Source organism: Manis pentadactyla, chromosome 11, assembly GCF_030020395.1.
Source record: "Manis pentadactyla isolate mManPen7 chromosome 11, mManPen7.hap1, whole genome shotgun sequence".
NCBI classification, from domain to species: Eukaryota; Metazoa; Chordata; class Mammalia; order Pholidota; family Manidae; genus Manis; species Manis pentadactyla.
The window spans coordinates 63,470,951-63,489,771 of NC_080029.1; the positions used below are offsets into that span (position 1 = coordinate 63,470,951).

The following is an 18,821-nucleotide window of genomic DNA, read 5'->3' on the forward strand; positions in this document are numbered from 1 at the left end:
GTGCCCTGGGAAATTTGCAGTACTAGCATTACCAGAAAGCAACACACATTAAAAAGCTACAATTGTACTGCACTGGCATTAAAAAAAAAAGAACAGAATTTGAAAGCTCAGAAACAGACCTGAAAAATTTTAGCATGCGATAAAGATGACTTTCAAATCATCTGGAAATCTGATGACAATAAATGACACAAAAATGAGTTTAAGTATACAAAGCACAAACTCAGGTCCTTTTCCTCACATTACACAAAATAATAAATGGACAAAAGAGTTAAACCTACAAAATGAAATCTAAAGGAACTGAAGGAAAGATGGTTAACTATTTGATGCTGAGATGAAGCCTTTCAAAGAACAAAAATTAGAAGTCATAAAGGAAAAGACTAATGTATTCAACCACAAAAAAACTAAAAAGCCATTAAAAAACAAAAAGTAAAAGGAAGGCTGTCTTAACACTGGGTTTCAGCCCCAGGCAAGTTCATTATAGATTCAGTGAGAGCAAGGAATGACAATGGAACATTCTTGGGGTAAAGGGGTTTATTACCTGGCTTATTCTCCAGGCAATAATAGGTTGAGCACTAAAATTACATCTGCATCCAACAGTCTGCAGGTCTGTAATCCCCCCCCTCATTTCTGCCTCCCCCCAGAGAACTGGGCAGGGCTCTTTATATAGTGACTCAGTCAATAATAGCTTATTGCCTACAGGTGTGGAAGCACTAGCCTAGCAGTATGCCAGTTACATCATCAAGTAGTTTAGGGTCAGGTGACGATCCTGGCCATAGGAACTTCAATTTTTCCCACAAAGGCAATTAAAAATATCTGCAACATGATAAGGGCTTAATAAACACAGATGGCATTAAAATAGAAAACACAAATGCAAATTAAAATAGGCAGTATGCAGTATTTTTCACTTAGCAAAGCTCCTTTATTTTTTCAAATTTAATAAACAATGCTGACTGATACTGACCATATAAGCTAACTCAACACTCTGGGAAGTAACTAAGGAACAAGTATAAGGACCTTAATGATTGTATCCTTTGATCTGATAATAACAGTTTGAGGATTCTATCCTAAGAAAATGACACCCTACCAAAGTTGTATATAAAAGGATGATCAGAATACTTGTAATGCATAAAATTAGGAACAAAGTAAAATCCAGTAATAGAGTACTGGCTTCATAAATTATTCTATATCCATATTACTGCTCGGCAGACACTAAAAATGCAGAATTCAAAAGTAGGGAGAGACTTCTAGGGAAGATTACAGTGAATCCAGATCATAAACTATCTCTTCCCTAAGACATAATGCAAAGTCAACAAAATAATATATACAAATTGTGTCAACAAACAACACCTGTAGATATCAAACAAAGGGAGCAGCACAATCTCATACCATAATCTCTGAACATAGTAACTAAGATAGAATCCCAAGGTTTGCACTATGCACACTATGTATGAGTGCACATTTTGTAAATAAAGTGAAAGACAGGGAAATATTCTGAAAAACCTGAGTACTGTTTCCAAATCTAAGTAGAAATGGATAGGCAGTCCAGGGGAAAAATACATAGAAAGCCCTAGAATAAAAAGGCCCTGCTTATCACATTAGGCTCGTCAGTGAGAAAACCTCTAGAGCTCAGCAGTTGACAAGCTGTGCATACAGGCAGATTTTACTGACTCTTAAATATGAATGATGGCCAAAGATAACTAGTTATTTACAAAAAGCATCCAAAGAGAGAAAAACAGAGAAGAGTTACAGAGAAACAGAGACAAAACACAAAGAAATTTCAAACTAACTGTATTTAATACCCATAGAGAAAAGAGATTATACTCATGAAAAAAGAACAGGATGCTATAAAAAATATTAAAAATGAGTAGAGGATACAACTATAAATAAATATGTAATAGAAATAAAGGATTCAGCAAAAGAATTGAAAGGGAAAGTTGAATATGCTCTTAAAAGGAACAAAATCAGACAGAGGGAAGGAGGATTAAATGATGGGAAGGGACAGATTTGGCCCACAGGCTATAAAAATTTTAAGAAATAAATAAATGGTGGGATGGACAATAGCAACAAAAATACAAGAAAATTCAAAGGACTATCTTGGAGGTCTGGCATCTAACTACTAAGAGTTCCAAAAAGAGAAAACTGAAAATTATGGGGAAGAAAATATTAAAGAAACAATATGGAAAATTTCCCAGAACTAATGGTAGGAGTTTCCCAAAGATTCCTCTGAGTATTCAGCACAACGACTGAAAAGAGACCTACACCACTGCATATCATCTCACCATCTCTTGTAGGTACAGCAATGTTTGTCTTAGAGACGTATTCAAGAAGAAAACAGTACAAAGGATCAGGAACCAAATGTAAGAGGCTTCTCATAAACAATACTGTCAGCTCCAGGACAATGGAACAATGCCTTCAAAATTCTGAGGAAACACGATTACCATCTAGAATTCCATGTTCTTTAAGTATGAGAGTAAAGATGTTTTTGGACATGAAAGAAGTGGTGGTTTTAAAACATATACAATAAATAAATCTCTGACATTCCTACCTTCAAAAGAGAGAGAACCTAATTCCACTCCCCTTGAATGTGACAGCACTTAGTGACTCACTTCTAAGGAACAGAATGTGGCAGGAATCTAGGCCATAAAAAACACTGTTGCTTCTGTCTTGTTCTCTTGGATCACTTACTCGTGGAGAGGCCAGTGACCTGGTCATGGGGACCCTGGTCTGTGGAAAGGCCCAGAGAACTAAGGCTTCCAAACAACAGCCAGCACAACTTGCCAATCTTGTGAGTGAGCCACCTGGGAAGCAGATCCTCCAGCCCCCAGGCAGCCTTCAGATGATTGCCTCCCTGGTTGACCTCTTCACTGCAATTTCATGTAATTCCCCCCAAATTCCTAGCCACAGAGACTGGAAAACATAAATGTTTATTGTTTTAAACCACTAAGTTTTGGAGTAATTTTTTTTATTAAAGTAGCATTGATATACAATCTTATGAAGGTTTTACAACAACTTTGTGGTTTCAACATTCACCCATATTATTAAGTCCTCAACACCTGCCCCCTCCCTCCCCCCGCATTGCAATCACTGCCTATCAGCGTAGTAAGATGCTATAGAGTCATTACTTGTCTTCTCCATGCTGTCCTGCCTTCCCTGTGACCTACCTATATTGTGATTGCAAATTATAGTGCCCCTTGATCCCCTTCTCCCTCCCTCCTCACTCACCCTCCCAAAACCCTTCCTTTTGGTAACCACTAGTCAGAGTCTGTGGGTCTGCTACTGTTTTGTTCCTTCAGTTTTGCTTTGTTGTTATACTCTACAAATGAGTGAAGTTATTTGGTACTTGTCTTTCTCTGCCTGGATTATTTCACTCAGCATAATACCCTCTAGCTCCATCCTGGAGTAATTTATTACAAAGCAATAGATGACCAAGAAAAGAGGTCTCAAAAAACTGACTTCTGTATTTTTTCCCAAGAAGCTGCTCTACCAGACTGGAAAAGAAAATGAGATGAGAACTATCAGGAAAGATATAAAGGAAATATGCCAGGGTGATGGTGAAGAGACACCCCATGAAGACAGAGATGCAGCTTGCTGAGAAAGCATCTAAATAACAGAGCAGGATGGAAGAGGACAGGGGATCCAGGGATGGAAGAGCTGCTCCCAGGAGGTCAGGACTCCAGAAGAAAATGGGACTCATGGCTTATCTGATGCATTTGACCCCATGGAAACAGCCACACAGGGCTTTGATAGATCTGCTGGAGTCTGGGAAGAAATGATAAGTAACAATAAATGAAGCAATTATTAATTCCAAGGTCAAAAAAATACTTGTACAAGAAGGAAACTTAATCAGTATTTATAGTTACAACAAAACAAAATTTTTGACATAACAGTATTAGAAGAATGGCATGAGGGAAACATAAGGAATCTTCAGCTTTCATGAAAGGAAATGAATAGATAATTTCTAAAACTGATACTATTTATAAACATGAGGGTAAATCCCAGAAGCAGTGGCTAAAAGAGTTTAGTAAGTAATTGCCACTGGGATACAGAATTTAAGTGGGAGAGGTGACTATTGTAAGCCTGTGCCTTCGGACGTACACACATTACCTGCTAAACACAAATTTTTAAAAAAGAATACTGAGAGCAATAGGTAAATGCTCATGAAATGATGCTTGTAAAACAGGATACAAAATAGTATATACAGAGTCATACCAGCTATGTAAAAAGTAATTATACAAACATATGCACATTTATTAACAGTGATTGCCTCTGCTTGGTAGATTATGGTTTTAATTTCCTTCTTTAGACTTATTTTTCAAGTTATCTCAATAGACACTTATTAATGTTATAATCAGAAAAAAAAAATCAAATGAATAGACAACCAAAAGATCAGAGCCCTGAAGAGCTCTCATCAATCTTCTCAAAAACTGGAATCCTAACCCTGAACCCTAAGGGTCTGACTGAGACCTTGCTACCACCTGCTGTCAGATTTTAACACTCATCTCCAGCCCTGTGGGGAGGCTTAAATGAGAAAACCTAAATAAAGCATCTCCACCTGTTTTAGTGTCTGGCACAATGTAGTTTTCTATAAATGTGATTTCCTTCCTTAATTTGATACAAACCATCTGCTACCTCAATTGCCTCTGTGGTTCTGGCACACTCTCTGTGTGCATACCCATATGAACATGTCTAGTCTCTGGTTCTGGCCCCTCCTTTCTATCTACTGCTGATCAAAGTTTTATTCTGACAGCTGGTAGTGTGACTTCCTTCTTCCCACCCCCTTGCCTCTCAGAGTTATTTCTAAAGGAGTCAAATGTAGAACAAAGGAATAAGCAGATAAAAAGCCCAGAATAACAAAGTTCAGATTTAATGGTAACCTGCATGAATGACTGACTAGAAAGACCAAAGGATTTCAATCCTAGTTCTACTGCTCATTAGTGTGTGATGAGCAGGAAAATTACTCAGCCTCTCTGAGCCCCCGTCACCCCCTTCATCAAATCATGGTAATTCCTATTGGTAAGGATTAGAATGAGGTAGCGAATATAAAACACATAACACTCTAAATATAAGTTCCCTTTCACCCTTTACCTCCTCTGTCTAAAATGTCTTTGAACTACTGGTAAGAAACTTCAGATTAATTAGTAAAGAGACTATTAATAATATTAAGTATATGTTAAGCATAAAAAACACCAACCCATAACTAAAATAGAAGATCAACCCATAATTAAAATAAAAGAAATTTAGGTAAATACATAGCATCTTTATGGGGAAGGAAGACTTTCAAAGCTGAAAAATGATGGAAAAGAAAGAATATCAATGTATTTGTCTAAGTAAAAAATATTACTTGAAGACATCTTGTTGAATTTTATTTCTGATAATATAGTAGACTAGATATCCTCAAACAAAAAATCTCCCAACACATCTAGACAAGTATTCTAAATAAAATACCACAAACATCATTTCAAAGACATAGCTAAGCTTTTAAAAAAATAAGAGCTATGCCCACAGGCCAAAAATAAACAAGGAGCTAGAAACCAGAAATGCTAACCTGATATTGAAGCTGTGGTTTCCTAGAAGGTATTTGCTAGTATACATAACCTGCTAGTATGGTTTTTAGTGGCTCCTTGGGAAAGAGAGAAAGCTCTTGAGCCTACGAAAAGAACTGGGATTCCTTCATAGCCCTGAAAGGTTATATTTACAAGGAAAAGGCAGACCAGAAAAGATCCACCTGAAGGACATCTATCTATCTCAGCCTAGGCAGCAAAGGGAAAAAAAGTTTTCCCTGAAAATATGTCATCTCAGGCCTGACTTCTACATATTTGAAATTCAAATATAGACTATCTTCATCTTGTTGAAAATTCCAAGCCAAAAAAGCAAAGCAGTCATGGGCTGGTTGGCACAGCAGGATGCCTAGCTGAAATGACCTAGCAGAAATAAAAGTAGACACTTTCTGAAGAGCTGCATCCTCCGTCCATGGCTCACGGAATTCCTACCAATAAAGCCTGCTATAGTCTAGAATCATGAAATAAGGAAGACTGTGAGGTTTGGCAGAAATAAAAACAGCAGAATTAGACTCTGAAGAATTTCAGATAATGATATATTGAATAAAAAAAAGGAGTTACATATTAAATGATATGAAAGACAGAATGAGGACTTAATGTGAGTAATTAGGAGTACCAGAAGAAGGAAGCAGAGAAAATGGAAGAGAGGCAATCCCAGAAACGATAACATCTGAGAAATTTCCAGAATTAAGAGAAAACAAACTTTTACATTCAGAAAGCACAACATATCCAAGTCAGGAGATAAAAATAATCTCGTTGGAAGAACAAAGTGGAGAAACTGAAGAACAACAAAGAGAAGAGCTTAAAAATGGCCAGTGAGAAGAAAAAAAAGTCACCTACAAATGACTGTAGACTGCTAAGCGCAGACCATGGAAAGTAAGATTTAAACATGTTAAGGGGAAATAACTGTCACCCTAGTCATAACCGTTATATCCCCCTAAACTGTCCTTCCAGAATTATTACAAATAAAACTGATTTTGGAAAAATAAAAACTGAGCTAACGACAAAGAGTCTCTCAGTGAAGGAATGCCTAGGATGTTCAAGAAGAAGAAAATAAACCTGCAGGAAGGGTTGCAGCTCAGAAACAGTGAGCAAGAAGCCAGTAAAATGTGGATAAAGCTAAAGAAGAACTAAATCTATAAGATCAAAATAATGCCTCACTTGAAAGATAAAAAAGCAAGATGGAACAAACAACTATAACGTGTAATCTGGAAAGGAGTAACTGAAGTTAGAGAGCTCTAAGGTTCTTTATAATTCAGAAGAAGGACAGAGTTTTTTTATTAATATTCAGGTTCTACCAATGTTAGTATGCATGCTGAAAATTTAAGTAATCATTAAAATATAGAAATGGAAGGTATGGGGGTAATCATTAAAATAACAGAAATAAAGGTATGCTTTTATGATGTAATTTCTAAAATTCAATAAATCACTCATACTTCCAAAAAGATCAGGAAGGAATAAAAAAGGATAAAACAGAAAACACGAAATAGGTTGGTATTAAATATCAAAATCACTATCAATATAACTGCACTACATTTATCAATTAAGAAACAGATATTGTTAAAATAGACTTCTTTTAAATCAAGGCAATGTAATACACAAAATTACTTTTCTATACAGAAGCAGAAAATAAAAAGTAGTTTTTCAGAAGATGTTGCTAAACCACAGAAGGGTTTTTAAAATAACAAGTGTAAGCAGAAAAAGAACAAGGTAAAATTATCAGGTTACTGAGTTATGGAGACTTACTAGACTAAAAGCTGTATAAAAGACTGTGACACTGGTGCAGAAATAGCTAATAGACCAACAAAACAAGTGATAAAAACTAGAAACAAGCCAGCATATACGTGGCCATTTGATATAAAAGAGATGGAACTGCTAATTAGTTCGAAAACAATGGAGCACATAACAGTGTTGAGATTACCTATCCACATGCAAAAACAAAAGAATAGGAGCCATACTTTATAATATATACTACACACAAAAATTAATTAAAGGTAATTGAGCAATCTAAATTTAAAAAGCAAAATTTCAACTTTTAAAGGATAATATATCTTTTTACCTTAAAGTGGGGTAAACACAAAAAGCACATATAAAAAGAAAAGTGAAAAATTCAACTACATCAAAATGTAAAACTTTTGTTCATCAAGTCATCAAAAAGAGTGAAACAACATCCCTCTGACTGGGTAAAAATATTTTGAAGCACATAAGCAGCAAAATATTTGTATCCAGAATATATATATAAGGACCTCTATAGTCATTGAGAAAAGACTAATAGCCCAACCTTCTGGTACTCAGAAGTGGAATGGGGCTATTCCTAGTTTTATGGCCATAGCCACAGTGATAATGGTCGATGGTGCGGTGTTGTATATCTTTGTGATGGCCCATTGTCTGGAAGTTATTAGGTTAAGGGTAATAGCTAGTATTAATAGCATGGATGCGGTGGCTTGAATTAGGAAATACTCTGTGGCTGCTTCTAAAGCAAAAGACATGAACAGGCATCTCAAGAAAGAAAATCCAAGCAGCCAGCAAGCATCAAAAAGATGTCTCATCTCAGTTGTAATCAAGAAAATTAAACAACATGTTCCATTATTTTTATACATAACTACTCTTAATATTTTAATAATTTATAAAGATATGGTATGTTAAAGTAAGATAAGAATCAGTATAGAACTTGTCCTCTTATTTCCACTGGTATATTTATAACCTCATCTAGATTTTATGAAAAGTTATTTGCAAAATCAGCACTGTATTTTAAATGCAATTCAAAATAAACAGAACATATAGAAAAATACACCTATTTTTCCTCAGAAAATTCTGCCCTAAGATGTGGAAACAGATCTAGAGAGTCAGAAATTAATAATATAGCCAAACATTCTGTTGTATTACTGCATATACATTTTTGAGTCATACCTTGAATATTATACTAATTATACTAATATTTTCAGTGATGCCAGATGACACTATCATTACAAAGTCTTTATAACAGCTGCAAAACTTCTAAAATTATCTCACTTAGTTCTTTTTCTATGGTCCCTTCACTGTGCCCTATTCCAATACAACTTCCAGTGCAACTGTATTAAAAAAAAAAAAATCACACAAGTGATGAGTCAAAGTATGATTTAATTATGTTTTAGTTTACTTACTTTTTTAACCGCACTCAGAAAAAAGACTTGAAGAGTTGAAATCAGCTTAAAAGTTTAGCAATATAACAGTACCTCACAATGCTGACGAGAAGCCTGAATTTCACATTCATATTTGTTCTTTACAGATTCTAAGCAGAGCTCTCTATAGATTCCTGCAAGCAAACACAATCACTCTGATTATGTTAGCAATAAGGAGTTTCAATATCACTTACCTACAGGGATTCCGTCCTAACTGTATTTTATAATTGAATCAAGAAGAAACTGACAAGTGATTTAAACTTTACAAACTAAAAATAAAAAGGCTCAGGTAAAATATATATCAAAGACTAGAAAACTAAGAGTTTAAGAGCTAGAAACTACATCACAAATCTTACCCCATTCTTCTAAATAGTCCTAAATACTTGAGACAGAATGAGGAAAATGAAAATAAAACTCTTTTCCTACAAACAACAATCTCAGGTCTCATAATGGAAACAGAGCTCAATAAACTCTGGTTTCACTAATCATGTATACTCAAAGTATACCTTAACCATCAAAACCATTTTTTAACTATTATTTTCAGAGTCCAAAGAGTCCAAGCAGATTAAATGTATAAACTGATGTAACAAAACATACAAACTGAGATATATATATATGACGTTTGAGTACTCCTCACAGGGCTTTACCTAGAAGATGGATGCTCAAGGAGTTTAATTTAGAGGTACCAAAGCAATAGTATAGAATAGGCAATATGGCCACGCAAATATGCTATCACAAAAATAGCAAACAAAAAGCTCTAGATGGATATACTAAACTCCATGCTATAGTTGGCCCTAGAAATATAATTCTCTTTCTTGTATAGTAAAAAAACAAGGGACAGATATCTGGAATTATGCCATTAGCAATGCATTCACATATACTACTCTTTGTACAATCGAAAAATAAGGGAGCCCACGTAGTAGAAAAGTGAATAATTGACACAAGTAGTATTTCCTAAATATTCAGTAAGCCTCCCTTAGTTTTTTTAGAATGTCAAAGAAAATTAAGGACATGTTTGCTTTTAAGAGCATGTTAAGCCTGTATGCAAAGAGAGCAGGTTAAGATTCACATCACCTACATTCTTAATATTAAGTACTCAAGAATAAAATTTGGTTTAAGAAGGATTTAGTACTAAAAGAACCTATTATCAACCATGCCTTCAGTATTACATAACAGGTACATGAGGATCAACTAGTGTCCCAAAATAAGCAACCAGCCTCTCCATTAATAAAAGTTCAGTTTTTAGTTTGACTATGAAAAATCCTGAATTATCTTCAAATAAATACGTCCTTTGTTATGAGTACTAGGACACAATTCTGAAGCTAGATCCCAGTTACAAACAGAAGACTAAAATTTAAACATACGAATATAGTACATCTTCATTTATTCATAGCCACAAATTAGTAACCAAACTTATTAAAATAAAATATTATCAATAACTTAGAGTTGAAGACTAATTCTCTGTTCTATTGTAGTCTGATAAAGTATTTTAAAATGTTTTTATAAATATATAAATAAATAATCCTTATGATTCTTACAGATGAAAAATATACCAGGAGTATTTAAATTGAACTTCAATTTATCTAATAGGAATTTGAACTGTGATAGTAACAATATCTCTTAATGAAAATATCATGGTTTCTAATTGTTTTACATGTAGAAGTATTTTCTTAACATTGTGAGCAATTTGAGGGCATTTTTTTTATCCCCCACAGCAGTAGAGAAGAGCAAGGGGCATTTAATAAATAATTGTGGGATGATTGATAATGAAATAATCTGGTCAGTGTAAATATATCTGTAATTCCACTAATAACAGGCACTCAATTGACACCTTTTAAATCTACTGAAGAGTTCGTATTCTACTGTATGGAAAAGATGTTTCACTTTCCTACCTGCTACCTTTGTACGAATTTGCATATTTTCTTGTAAAGTTGCCAGTGGTTCCAAATATTCTGGTGCTTTTCCAGCTATAACTTCTTGTAGTTTTGCATCCACCTGGCTTAATCGTTCTTTATAAAGTCTTAATAAAGCAAAAATCAAAATATTAATTTTAAAAGCCCAACAAAGGCTAACAATTTACCATTTCTATATATTATCTCTTCCTAGTATCATTTACATTTGAATAACCTACCAAATGTATATTTGCCTTGTTCTCAAGTAAAGAGCTCAGTGACATTATCTGACCTTATGCATATAATCAAAAATAGGTATTTTTCTTTCTGAAATATAGCTCTCTTTAATGCTTACTTCACAAGACAAAAAAGTTCAACTGAAATAACTACCTTTTGGTACTCTAGATTTCTGGTTTTAACTGCAGAATAATAAATCAATTCTCAGAGAAAAGGTCATTTAATCACTAAGCTTAAAAAAACAAAAAAATCATTTTGAATAATTAGATACAGACATCACTAGTTGTCAAAATAATAATTCCTTGGCTATTCTCCACCTTTCCTGAAAAGGAGTCAGTATTACAATATTCAGCCTATTTGACTTTTAAAAGAACAGAGGGGGAGTGAGGAAGGTGAAACCAATGGCTGCGGAACTTGTGATGTGCCATTCCCAGCTCATCTGCACTGCAAATGAAGCAGGTATCATAAAATGAATTGCTCAATGGATGGGGAAATGAAAGAAGGGGCAGGGGGATCCCTGCTGCCGTTCATGAGTCCACGAATACCCTCATCCGCCAGCTGTCACACCAGTATCTTTAGCTTGATCATCAAAGACAGAGTATGTGAGCGACTCAATATTTGTTTGGCTACAATCCTGCAGAACTAACTTTTTTTTTTAACAGGAAAATGTTTACATTGTCATTCTTGATGAAAGGCACTTCTGATCATAGTTTTAAGGCATTTCAAGGAGAACGTAAAAATTTCAAAGCAGATTAACAATCTAAGATCATTTTGTAAATTCTTTTTGGGACTGTTTATTACTTTATCATAGGTAAAGAATATGTCATAATATGTCACAAAGATGACATGTTCTAACTTCCAAAAGAAACCACTGATTATGTTTATAGGTATTAATATAACTAGCCGTTGGCTTTTGAAAACATTGATACCTGGCTTTCATATACAATTAATCCTGCACTTTCCTCTTGAAGATAAAAGCCAATACAGTTAAGACAATCAGTGTTAATTGTCTGTAACTGATTATTATAATTATCATAGAGATTTATCTGATGATTCTGAAGGGATAAATCAAGTTTGGGTGTAATAAAAGACGTATTTTTTTTTAAAAGGGCAGGGGAGAGATTATCTGAGTTCACTGCCAAAATAATACATTACAATGTCTGGCTTAAATTTTTCTGAAACTCAAAATACAATGATAAACAAATGTATGAAGTCAGAAAAGTACAACATGATACTTATAGCTTTTGAAATTATAAATACAACTTTAGGCAAAATGCTAAGAATGTGATACAAAGGATGACTGCACCTGAAAAAATCAAACTTAAACAATCAAAAGATTGATGAGGTATCCCAAATAAGTGAGCAGCATCTTGAATGAAGATATGTGAGTTACCAATATTCAATTAGGTAACCTTTGAAAAGAACAGATTCCTCAAAATCAGTATATAATTTCTACAACTTTGGTATTCAAGATAAAGGCAAGGACTATGAGTCCTTTGGCAATAAGCATATTATTCGCAGGTTAGATGCTCAATTAATGTTTGTTGGTTATCAAACAGTGAAGTGAATAGAAGCTTGGGTGGTCTAAGTTCCTCTAACATTTTAGGGAGGTAGGAGAACTCACCTTCCAACACTAGAAAACTGCTAATCGTGTATTTTCTGCATTATGAAAGGAGTACTATTGTGCCCTGTGGTGCTAGAACAGGAGGAGCTAGATAATTATATTTTTATTATTTTATCTCCCACCTCTTCTAAACAGGATTTGAGACAGCCTGACAGAGATGCACAGAATAAAAATAACAAACAAGGCAATTGGGGTAAGATGAAAAAATAAGTAATTATAAACCTGGTGCAAATATTGTTTTCTAAAATATATTTCTAGGTACCAATTCCTTAAGAATCCTATGAAATAGTGAATACTTTCAGAAGTGAATGAAGCTGATAAGGGCAACTAACTGGTGGTCATAGTGAGCCATGAAAAAGCAAAAGTCAAAGTAACTGCCAGCCCCAAGATGAACAAGATTAGGTTTACTGACTGACTAGTTGTCAAGTTCTATGTAATACACTACTTTACAGTAATTTTTATTTACTGGGTAACCATAAATACAGTTTAAAAGCTCAATAGGTGTATCTTAATTAATTATACGAGAATTACTCATTCATGGATAACTTGTGCTAACATACAAAAATACAAATTTGCTGCTTCTTTTCTAGAATGATCGTGGATAAACTCTCAACATTGTCCAAATAACGGATTATTTGAAGATCCAAATAAATTTTATTTTAAAATTAATAATGTAAATCTTTAGAGTAAGAAAATGATACCCTGTTTTTTAAAACCAAAATTTTAAATTTTGGATTACCCTGGATTGCTTATATTAATTGGTTGCATTAGCATGGAACATTATCTATATATTCATCTTTAATACCAATGAAAGTTAAGACCAGAAATGACATAACAGCAGAATTCATGTGGTAAACAAATCTGTTCCATTTTAGTCTAGCAATTAAAGATATTAAATGGGTTTTCATTTCTTCTTTGGGCCTCTCTAGGGAAGAAGTAGGAGAAAAATAATAAGCAACAAAATTAGAAAGAATTCATAATCTGAAGAGTGAACCTCTGAATAAATTAAGGTATCTGTATTTGAAATTTTCTCTTTCATTTATAATTCCTAATATGTAGCTATGCTCCAAGACCTTGCCAGCAAGTTCCCAAGTGAAAGATGACCTTTAGTATTTTTTTTTTAATCTGCGTCTGCGTCTATTCTGTTTCTCAAATCATTGGGGCCCACTCTGTGTTGCCAACTTCACATAAGAGTCCTAGCATTATAAAGAGGGGGGAAAAACAGTATCTAATAAGCACCCACTACATGCCAAGCAAATGTCTAAGAATTTTACATATTGCTAATTCAATCCTTACAAGAGATAATAAGGAAGCTATTTTATTCTTTTGAGGCTGCCTGAATTCAGAGCCTATGCTCTTGCTAGTATACTACTCCCAAGTAATGTGCCTCAGTGGAAGGAACACCACAGCACTAGAAGGCAAAGAGCCTGGCTTTGTCACTTTCTTATGATCTATGGGCAAATCATTTAATCTCTTTGAGCATCAATTTTCTCACAGGTAAAACAGAGATAAGACTGTTTATCTTCCAACTTTATAGAGTTGCCACAAGAAGCAAACTAAATAATACATGTGAAGACATACAATCTATGTACTAACCAATGTTAAGGTAAAAAACAAAAATCATGCATCTCTGGGAAATATTCTCTCTTATTCTCAAATTTTTAAAAGGCATTCTTTAGCCAATTATTTAACAAAAGAACGAATGAAGCACATTAAAACCAAGAGTGCAAGAACCCAAGAAAAACATTTTAGATTACCAACATCCACACAGAAATCTTATTTTGCTTTTCCTACACACAAAAAACAACTGCCTCAAAACCCTCAGTGTAGTTAATGAGGTCTTTAGCAGGCAAACAATAGTTGAAGCCTCTTTCAGTTCAGTCAGTCCCAAAAAAGACAAAAAAGAAAACAGTTCAGAGTGAATATAATTTCTCTTGTGCTAATATATATATGACATGGTTGAGACTCAGTGAAAATGACCTTCTGAAGTCACTACTTACTGATCCTTGAGATCGGTGAACTGTTTTTCAAGATTGGACATTTCATCTAAACACTCCATTCTTCTCCTTTCACAGTCTTCATCATCCATTTCTGTTAATGAAAAGGCAAGTGTCAAAATAAAATTAATTTCATGTTTCAGTGAACATAAATGTTATGCTATATGAATGTTAATTCAAGTGGTGAAAAAAAAATAACAAACTGAAGTTAGATATGCAAGGCCTACATTAAGCCTTATGAGAAAATAAACATTATCCAAAATAATTTCAACTATAGATTTCAAACTAAAATACAGATGAGAGTTAAAACAGCAGTCTTTAGGCCTTTTTATCTTCATTCATTTTTAAATCACTTTAAAGGGTTCACATTAAGCTATAACTATGAAGTAATATCCACTTTTAGTTGTTTTCCACCAGGTTGCCAGAACTTAAGCACTAAAATTATTATATCCTTTAAAGTTAATATTGCTCAAAAACACTTTTGGAATTCTTCTTTCATGGCTGATTTGTTAGTCACATAAAAAAGAAAACTAATTTCATGATGTTAACCACAGGATATTCTGGTCTCCTACTCTTATACTCCCATTGCTCCCTCTCCCCAAATTACTGTCAGCCAGTGAGAAAGAAGAAAATAAGGAAAAAAATGTAAACTTTTCAAGGAAAGCAACTGTTAACTCCCAGGTCCGGCCTATATTCCATATCTTCTATTTTTATATAATACATATTCAACACATCAAATAACTGAAGTACATAATGATCTGCATCTTGATCTTCATCAAATAAAGATTAAACTATGAGAAAGTATTATTATGCTGTTATTTTCATACAGCAAGAAAGTATATGATTCATTTGATTTTTTAAACTTCTCTGAACAGATTAAAATTATTTCTGGCTCTTAACAGCTTATTGCTTGGCTATTTAAAACTTGGCCTCTGAAGATGACTCACTCCCTAATATCTCAAGATTATAGACTTTTTTTCTGAAGCCTTAAGACCTGCTCAGTACCAAGGTTTGAAAAGAATAAAACTGTGTAAGTTTAACATGCAAGACATATAGTAAAGAGATGCTTTTACAAGAAGCAAAATTGCAAAATTTATTTAAATAATTTCTTAGCCTTTAAAAAATGTGATTTGTAGTTTGATTTAATGACATTCTTCACAAGTTGAGTGGCTCATTATTTCCTGGTATGGTATCAAAGCCAGTGAAAAATCACAACAGTCAACATAAAAATTAAAGAGGGAGAATTTTTAAAAATAGATGAAAATTTTGTGAGATCCCAGACCCCACCAAAAAGACAACATTTGAAGATAAAATGTTTCAGAAATCTATGCAATGTATTCACATTCAGTCTAGGTGTTCTTTCTATATATTCCTCACTTTTTTGAAATCTCACCTATTTTTGTGGTGAGGTGGATGACATCCAAATTACTCTTCCAATCCCAGGCAGGTTCCAATGCCATGTTTCCATATGTCACTTGGGTACTCTAACTTAAATATACCATCATCACCTAAAAAACAACATGTCTGAATACTCTATCTTCCATTTTGTCTCAATTTCTTTTACTCTTCAATTTCTGTTCATGTTTTGGCCACTCTCCTTGTATCTGGATCTTTCCTCTTACTTTCACTCCTAAACTTGCATTCAGCAATCCTGTTTCATGCTTTTAAAAAAATCTTTCACATGTATGCCTTCCTTTTCCTACTCTAGCTCAAATCCTTCTCCAACCAAACTGCTTTTCTCACTCTTTTGAATGAGTCTCAAGCTTTGGCCTTTGCATTTTCTTACATTCCTCCCCCTATAGAAACACCTGACCATTACCACTCCAGTCCAAATCCTACCCATTCTTCAAGATAATTAAGGTAATACCTTCTCCAAGTAGCTTTTGTGGACCACCCTATTTTGAAAAGATTTCCTCTGCCTCTGAATTCCTACAGTATAGTTTACAGTTGAGCATTCAACTGACAATTTAATCAAGTGATGATTTATGACAACTCTTTAGAGATCAGATCATAATTATTCATTTATAACTCACACAGAGTAGTGCCCAGCACTGCACAAGGAAGTCACCCAAAAATACTTGGGGATGGCTAATTTATTGATTGAAATTGCATACTTCCATGCAGATTTGCTTTGAAAGGGAAAGCTAAAAAGGAGTCGGGACGATAACAGACTGTCATCAACCTGTCATCAATCTTTGCTTTACATGGCCAAAATCAGGCCAAGACAAAGTAGCTCTTATCATATGGACAGAAGGAAAAGAATCCAGATAATCACAAATCCGATTTACTTTTTTAATAACCACTCCTAAAAGTTTGCAAAATTGATTTGTGGTTTAATCTGAGCTCCCATCACTCCCCCGCCAGAAATAATAAAACAAAAACCTAAAAGCTCAAAGTAAGAAAAGATTGCAGGGAAGAAAAGATTTGGGGAACGTCAAAGCTGCAAAAAAACCCCAATTTATGTGAAGATCAAAAACATCCCTGATGTTGGGCTCTTCTCAGTCTTGAAAAGTTCAGAGAGATGCTGTAAAGGGGACAGCTCCCAAGGCGGCCCCCGACAGAGCACTGATGTCACGTGCTTTCTTGACAGGCTGACTTGGAAGCGGAGGTTAATTCCAAGCCTGCTAAAAGCCGGTACAAATCTACCTTCGGCCCCGATAACCCACACTTGTTGAGAAGTAAGGGTTACAAAGGTGAAAAAGAAAAATGTCGGTGGTCTGGGAGAGAAGGCATTTCCAGGGTCTCCCAGACAAGCTGCGGCGCATTCCTCGCATTGGTCGATAGCTCAGACTACTGCCAGGGGGTCCCACTGGCTAGCACGACCGCAAGTAGGAGGTTTGCAGCGTCCCGAAGCTGGGCGAGCCCAGGCCGGCGCTCTACGCCTCCCCGCCCCGCCCCGCCCCGCCCCAACGGGGACCCGCCCGGATCAAGGCAGCTCCCCGCGACCGGTCCGGGTGCTGCCGAGGGCCGGCAGCCAGTCTCCGCCCCTTCCCTCTCTCCCCGCCCCGCTCCCTCAGCAGGACGCAGCTGCCCGGCGTGCGGAGAGCGGCCTGTCGCGCGTCCGGCGCTAGAACTCAGGGTCCCAGCCCTTCTGGGTCGCGTACCTGAGCTATCTCCATCCTCGGAGACCGACGAGCTCTCCGTGTCCTCGTCCTCGGAGCTGCTCCCCTCGTTTTCAGCGTAGTCCACCTCCATCTCATCGTGATGGTTCGTCTCCTTCTTATCCCCTCGGGAGTGGACCGGCATTTTCCAGCCGCGCCGTCGCTTCCCACTCCCGGTGCCCAGCCCGGCCACCGCCGCTTCAATGAAGGGCGCGCCTAACGCCCCGACCCACCCAGCGGCCGAGCTCGTTCTGCACCCCCTCGGCTCCTCCCCGCCCCCGGCCTGAGCCTCACAACCTAACCCGTGGGCTCTGCGCTGGGAGCTCTGCCATTGGTGAAGGCAGACCTCCAGCCTGGGGGGCGGGGCTTGACCTACGCTTTACGGTTGGTTGTCCGTACTCACCGCGCGGCCTTGCGGTGGGTGTCGGGAGTTGTAGTCCTCACTGATCAGACCTACAGGGGCTGAGGGCTTCCAAGCTTCAACAACTCCGATCACTTCTTCCCTCTGGACTTCAAGTCCCACAAGGCACAAAAGGTGACAGCCTTGAGCGCAGTTTACTAACTAAACCGAAACAGATTGTGCGAATTTGGTCTGTATTTATCTTTTCCCGCCAAGTGATTGTCTGAGCCCCCTGGCTATCCTAAATGTAACTGTTGGATGAAAAGGTCTTTTGCCGGAGGGTTTGTTTCTCCTTCCCTGTGAGCATCGGAGAACAGGAGAAACGTCTCCTATCTAAGCATTTTTAATACCACTAGTATACTATTACGTGGAATTAGTAAGTGCTGACGATAACCTACCTGAACTTTATGTTGCACAGAAATCTTTAAATTGTTCTAGAAACTTTTGCAACCAATAATACAGAAGGAAGGAAGCTTACCTTGGCATTTTCATCTAGTATTTTTTGCATTTATTTTTTACTTCATGCAATCTGAAGATGCTACCAGCCTTGACTTCAATTTTCAACGAAAACTTCATATTTGACTTATTAAAAAGTTGTATCTTCTCCGTGATAAAGATGATCAACAAGGAAAACTCAATAAATATCATAATCATAATAACTCATATTAACTGACCACTTTTACTCTGTATCAGGTACCCTGGTAAGCTCTTTATCCGGGTAAATTTATTGAGTTTAATTCTCAATTTAATAGCCCTGAGGTAGGGGGCTGTTTTACAGATATTGCTATCTTACAGATATTCTAAGATATCCCGTTTTATAAATGAGCAAACTTCATTTGCAGACAAATTTA

The 18,821-nt window shown here is 36.0% G+C and overlaps 1 protein-coding gene across 2 annotated transcripts in view; it reads right to left on the minus strand.

The window, feature by feature from the left end:
* The window catches only part of BRMS1L (BRMS1 like transcriptional repressor), a 39,229-nt gene extending 20,612 nt beyond the window's left edge, over positions 1 to 18,617 (minus strand). Inside the window, exons 1-4 of one of the 2 annotated variants that reach the window (XM_036881335.2) lie at positions 17,574 to 18,617; positions 14,473 to 14,563; positions 10,612 to 10,739; positions 8,774 to 8,853 (exon numbers count right to left, since the gene is read on the minus strand). In XM_036881335.2, the coding sequence (XP_036737230.1) occupies positions 8,774 to 8,853; positions 10,612 to 10,739; positions 14,473 to 14,563; positions 17,574 to 17,715 (441 nt within the window). In that variant the 5' untranslated portion in view covers positions 17,716 to 18,617. The remainder of the gene's footprint in view (positions 1 to 8,773; positions 8,854 to 10,611; positions 10,740 to 14,472; positions 14,564 to 17,573) is intronic. The other variant, XM_036881336.2, reaches the window with a different exon arrangement.
* Positions 18,618 to 18,821: the final 204 nt, after the last annotated feature.